The following is a 4,916-nucleotide window of genomic DNA, read 5'->3' as shown; positions in this document are numbered from 1 at the left end:
CGAGTCTCTGCGGCGGAAGGCGCTTGCCCACCGTCCCTGACTGCATCAGCCGGCCCCAGCTCCGAGAACAGATGGGCACCCCACCCCAGTGGCTCTCTAACCGCACCCCAGCTCCTGCGCTGGCTGGGCGAGTGCTGCCAGGGGCCTGGGCAGCCGCGCCGGGCCCAGGCGGGGACCCCGCTGCCCGGCGGGGAGCATGAGGAAGGACTCGGCTCTAAAAGAAATTAAGTTCAGGAAACCCAAGTGCCCTTTGCCGAGACGCCAGTGGACAGGCCCCGCTGCGGGGGACAGGCCGCCCAGCCGGCTGGCGGACGTGGGCCCGGGCTGCCGGTGACCGCCGGTCCCCTCAGTTCCAGGAGGACGCGGACTCGGTCAGTCAGACCCTGGCGAAGCTCAGCTCCAGCCTCAACACCCAGTACAGCCCCGGCCCTGGGTGCGCGCCAGGCACCGTCACTGAGCTGCTGTGTCAGCTGGAGGTGAGGCCCCTCGCACCCGCCCTCTCCTGGCCAGGCCTGGGGAGCAGGGGAGGGGAGACGGGGGTCTGCTCCAGCAGGAGGCTGCCTTTTCTCTGGACCTCATGTGCCCTGAGAGGACTCCGAGGCCCCTCCGGGCCCGCCCTGGGGGCCAGGCTGGCCTGGGAGCCCCACCCGCAGCCAGCAGAGCCCAGGAGCCTGGCCCCCAGGGAAGCGTTCTCTCTCTGGGCTGGTTTTGAACCTGCCTTTGCCTAAGGCCGACTCCTGGTCCCTCGGGATGCAGATGGGCCTGACCTGAGCCCCCATTGCCTGGCTCCCCTCAGGCCGAGGAGAAGCAGCTGGCCGTGGCCGAGAGGACCATTGGGGACCTGCAGCGGTGGAGCCGGGACGTGGCGCCTCTGCCCCAGCGCAGGAACCCGCCCCAGAAGGCGCTGCAGGTGGACAGTATCTGTGACTGGGACTCAGGAGAGGTAGGGACGCCCCGCCCCCAGCCCCCCAAGCCCAGGTCCCGCCCCCAGCCCTGGTCCTCCGAGGCCCTACCCAGCGCCCCCAGCCCCGGCCCATCTCGGCCTCACCGGCCCACGCCCCCAGGTGCAGCTGCTGCGGGGCGAGAAGTACCTGCTGATGGACAACAGTGACCCACACACCTGGGTGGTGCAGTGCCCCGGCGGCGAGAGCAAGCGCGCCCCCGCTGCCTGCTTCTGCATCCCAGGGCCGGACCCCGACGCCCTGGCCAGGGCCTCCGCGTGAGTGGCCGGGGCTCCGGGGGCAGCAGGAGCTCAGGCCTGGCCGGGGACCCTGCCGCTCGCTGGCCTTTGTGGTTACCGGTGGGGCAGGGAGGGAGAGGGGGCCCCGCTTCTCTGACCCCCTCGTCCTCCCAGGCTGGCCTCGGAGCTGCAGGCCCTGAAGCAGAAACTGGCCGCCGCCAGGAGCCGCCTGACACCCAGTGCTGTGGAGCCCCAGCGGCCTGGCCAGCAGGGTACCGGGGCCGGCCAGGGAGGGGGTGCTAACGCTGAAGAAGGGGAGTCCTGCTTTGGCCCTTGCTGGCAGCCCCCCCGCATGCCCTCCCCCGCGTCCCCCGCAGGGCCTCTCTGGGCACGTGGGGACGCCCCCAGGCGGACCCGAGCAGGCCCTGGACACTCACGGGTCCCCTGGCCCCCAGGTGCGACTGGTGCAGCCCCCACCGACCCACAGGCCCAGCAGCTCTTGACACAGATGAGCAGGCTGCGCCGGGACCTGGGAGAGGCCGAGAAGCGGGTGCTGGGCTGGGTGCGGGCCCCGCTGAGCCGCACCTCGCCCGTGGAGGACCTGGAGGGCCGCGTGCAGAGCCGCAAGGTGGGCGAGCGGGGCCGGCAGGGGCGGGCACAGCCGCGGCCCCCGGGACGGGTGGCGGGAGGTCCTGGGCGGGTCGCCACCGCCAGCTGTGTGGCCTTGGGCGTTCATCAACCTCTCTGAATCTCGGGGTCCCTGCCCGAAAACGGACGTAAGAATGGCCAGCACTCCTGCTTGTCCCGAGGGAGAAGTGGGAGAGCCCAGGGAGGCGCCAGCCCGGGCAGCGCCCAGAGTCAGGCCCTGTACCCCAAACCCGGGGTGTCGCAGTGAGGGTCCCCAGGAGGACCTGAAGCATCTTGGGGTGATTCCCCTGGCTCGGGAGGCTGGGCAGGCTGGGGGAGGGGAGGAGTGTGGACACACCCACTGGGCTCCAGCCTGCGCAGACGTGCCCAGAGGCCCCCTCCGGAGGGGCGCCAGGAGGCCGCCCGGCCCCACGCCTGGCTGTGCTTCCGAGCCATGCGCCGACACCGTGCGGTTGGCTTTAGCCGCTGGCTCTGCGGGCGTCCTCGTGGGCGCGACCCCTGGGGCGGTCCTCGGTCCTTTCCTTCCACCATGTCCCGCAGCTCTTCACGGACCGCGTTTCACTTTTGGGGGGGACCCTCCCACGGGGACCCTCCCCAGCTGGTCCCATAGCTGGGTCACTGGTCAGGGTGGGGATCCAGGAGGAGGATGAATGTCCGGGGTTCACGTGCAGCCTGGGTCCCGGGGGGCCGGCCTTGAGATGGAGATGAGGTCGCGGGGCGGTTACTAGGGAGCCTCGTGGGCTCCCCATGGGGCGGGGAGGCAGGTGTGGACCCACAGGTACTGGGGCTGGCCCGTGTGCTGGAGCCGGGCAGGCTGGGCCTTTGTTTTCTTTTTTAGAATATTTATTAATTTATGATATAGAAGTGGGGTACAGACCAGAGGTGCAGGGGGGAGGGGCTTCACCAGAGACAGAGCGGGGAGCAGAGCAGGCAGATCTACCGAAACCCGCTGGAGGGAGCAGCGGGGAGACAGGAGGGGTCTGCTGCGCCCTGGGGGTCCCTCCCCCAGGGGCGGGGATCGGACTGGTGCTGCAGCGGCTGCTGACTGACAGCATCCCAGCGCTGCGCTGTAACCCCTGCGCCCCAGGGAGGGCCCCAGCTGGGCCCCTACACCCCACCTGACGGCAGGAGCGGCCCGAGCTGCCCCTGAGCCACCCAGATCACAGTCTCTGGGGCCCTCAGAGCCCCCAAACTGGCCCTTGATGTCACAGAGGTCCAGATTGGGACTCTCCCCGGGGGCGCAGCGGGTTGGGACGCAGCCGCAGCCGCCTCAGTGCGCGTCCGATCCCCGCCCCGGAGGGGACGTACAGCGGCAGACCCCTCCTGACCGCCAGCAGCTCCCCTCAGCAGTGTGCCTCGTCAGTCGGCCTGCTCGGCTCCGCACTGTTTCTGCTGAAGCCTCTCACCACCCCTGCTCCTCTGGCCTGTACCCCAGTTCCGTATGCACAAATAAATAAATCTTAAAAAAGAAAGCTCCCGGTTGAAGTCCGAACATCTGCCCACGGAGGGCGCTGGGGTTCTGCGGGAGTCCAGTTAGGAGGGTCGGGACACAGCCAGGACACTTAGGGCCCGGGAGAGTGATAAGGGGGCAAACACAGTGACCCCAAGTGGACGGACTGGGACGCGGCTGCCTGAGCCCGAGCCACAGGGCCAGGACCGCGGGCTTTGTGCTGACCAGGGCAGTGACATGGAAGCGCAGTAGGTGACTGGCCAGCTTCCTGACACTCAGGGCCTCGTTTCGCGGCCCACCCACCCATCATTCTGCAGAAGAGGCCACTGGGGCGCAGCGGCTGGGCTGCCGGAGGCAGGCCCACAGGAACCCCGGGGCCAGGCTGTCCCCTGCTCTCTGGCCTGAGTCGGGGCATCTACCCAGGCCTCTGGGCAGAGCAGGGTTGACCCGCAGGAGGACTGGGTGCAGCCACCCACCCAGACCAGAGAGCTGACCCCGCCCCGCCCGGCCCAGGACCTGGTCCAGCGGTTGCAGCACCTGGGAGCAGAGAAGGAGGCCGCCCAGCGCGAGTGCGAGGCGTTCCTGTCCACCCGGCCCGCGGGCTCCGCCGTCCTGCACCTGCCGGTGGCCCTCACCGAGGTCAAGAACAAGTACAGCGACGTGCAGGCTCTGTGCGACCTCTACGGGGAGAAGTGAGTGCTGGGGTGCGCCGGCCAGGTGGGCGTGGCCCAGGGCGGCCCAGCGGCCTCCGACCCTCAGCCTCCTCCTGGCAGAGCCAAGGCCGCCCTGGGGCTGGAGCAGCAGATCCGCGAGGCCGACAAGGTCATCCGCGGCTTCGAGTCCGCCCTGGTGCAGGAGCCCCCCATCTCGGCTGCCCCCGGAGCCCTGCAGGAGAAGATCGGGGAGCTGCAGGTGAGTGACCAGGCCAGCTGCGGGCCGGGGCCAGGGCCTGACCAAACCTCTGGGGTGCATGGTGCTGTCCCTCGCCGCAGCGCCAGCGGAGGGAGCTGCTGCAGCAGCAGGGCTGCGTGCTGGGTCTGCACCGAGAGCTGAAGGCCACGGAACACGCGTGCGGGGCCCTGCAGAGCCACTTCCAGGAGTTCTGCCCGGACCTGCCGCACCAGCAGCGCCAGGTGCGGGCCCTCACCGACCGCTACCACGCCGTGGGCGACCAGCTGGAGTTGCGGTGAGTGGCTGGGCCGGCGGGGGGCGACGGGCCAGCGCGTGGCCCTGAGCTGGTGACCGCCTGCCTGGGGCCCAGCTCCCTCCCTGCTCGTGACAGCACCGCCCGGGGGTCTGAGGGGCGCCATCTCCGGATGCCCAGCCCCAGCAGGGCCACCAGGCCCCTCCCTGGCCCCCGAGAGCGGCTCCCACCGCTGCGCCCGCCTCGTCCCCCTGCAGGGAGAAGACCCTGCAGGACGCCAGTCTCACGTGCCAGCAGTTCAGGACCTGCAGGGACAACCTGAGCTCCTGGCTGGAACACCTGCCCCACAACCAGGTGCGGCCCAGCGACGGGCCCAGCCAGGTCGCCTACAAGCTGCGGGAGCAGAAGGTGAGGCCGGGGCTGCAGGTGGGGGCCGGCAGGCCACTGGTCAGTGTTGGGCCTCCATCTGTGAGCAGGACAGCTGCGCTGTGGGG

The 4,916-nt window shown here is 70.2% G+C and overlaps 1 protein-coding gene across 1 annotated transcript in view; it reads left to right on the top strand.

Moving 5' to 3' along the window:
* EVPL (envoplakin) overlaps nucleotides 1–4,916 on the top strand; it is a 16,599-nt gene that overhangs the window by 5,643 nt on the left and 6,040 nt on the right. Inside the window, exons 6-14 of the mRNA XM_004693392.1 lie at nucleotides 351–476; nucleotides 797–943; nucleotides 1,065–1,219; nucleotides 1,355–1,452; nucleotides 1,636–1,808; nucleotides 3,792–3,970; nucleotides 4,052–4,190; nucleotides 4,271–4,464; nucleotides 4,680–4,830. Of these exons, the coding sequence (XP_004693449.1) occupies nucleotides 351–476; nucleotides 797–943; nucleotides 1,065–1,219; nucleotides 1,355–1,452; nucleotides 1,636–1,808; nucleotides 3,792–3,970; nucleotides 4,052–4,190; nucleotides 4,271–4,464; nucleotides 4,680–4,830 (1,362 nt within the window). The remainder of the gene's footprint in view (nucleotides 1–350; nucleotides 477–796; nucleotides 944–1,064; nucleotides 1,220–1,354; nucleotides 1,453–1,635; nucleotides 1,809–3,791; nucleotides 3,971–4,051; nucleotides 4,191–4,270; nucleotides 4,465–4,679; nucleotides 4,831–4,916) is intronic.

The sequence above is a fragment of the Condylura cristata genome, unplaced genomic scaffold, assembly GCF_000260355.1.
Source record: "Condylura cristata isolate star-nosed mole 26May11 unplaced genomic scaffold, ConCri1.0 scaffold00038, whole genome shotgun sequence".
In the NCBI taxonomy this organism is placed as follows: Eukaryota; Metazoa; Chordata; class Mammalia; order Eulipotyphla; family Talpidae; genus Condylura; species Condylura cristata.
This window is presented reverse-complemented; position numbering and strand designations above follow the sequence as displayed.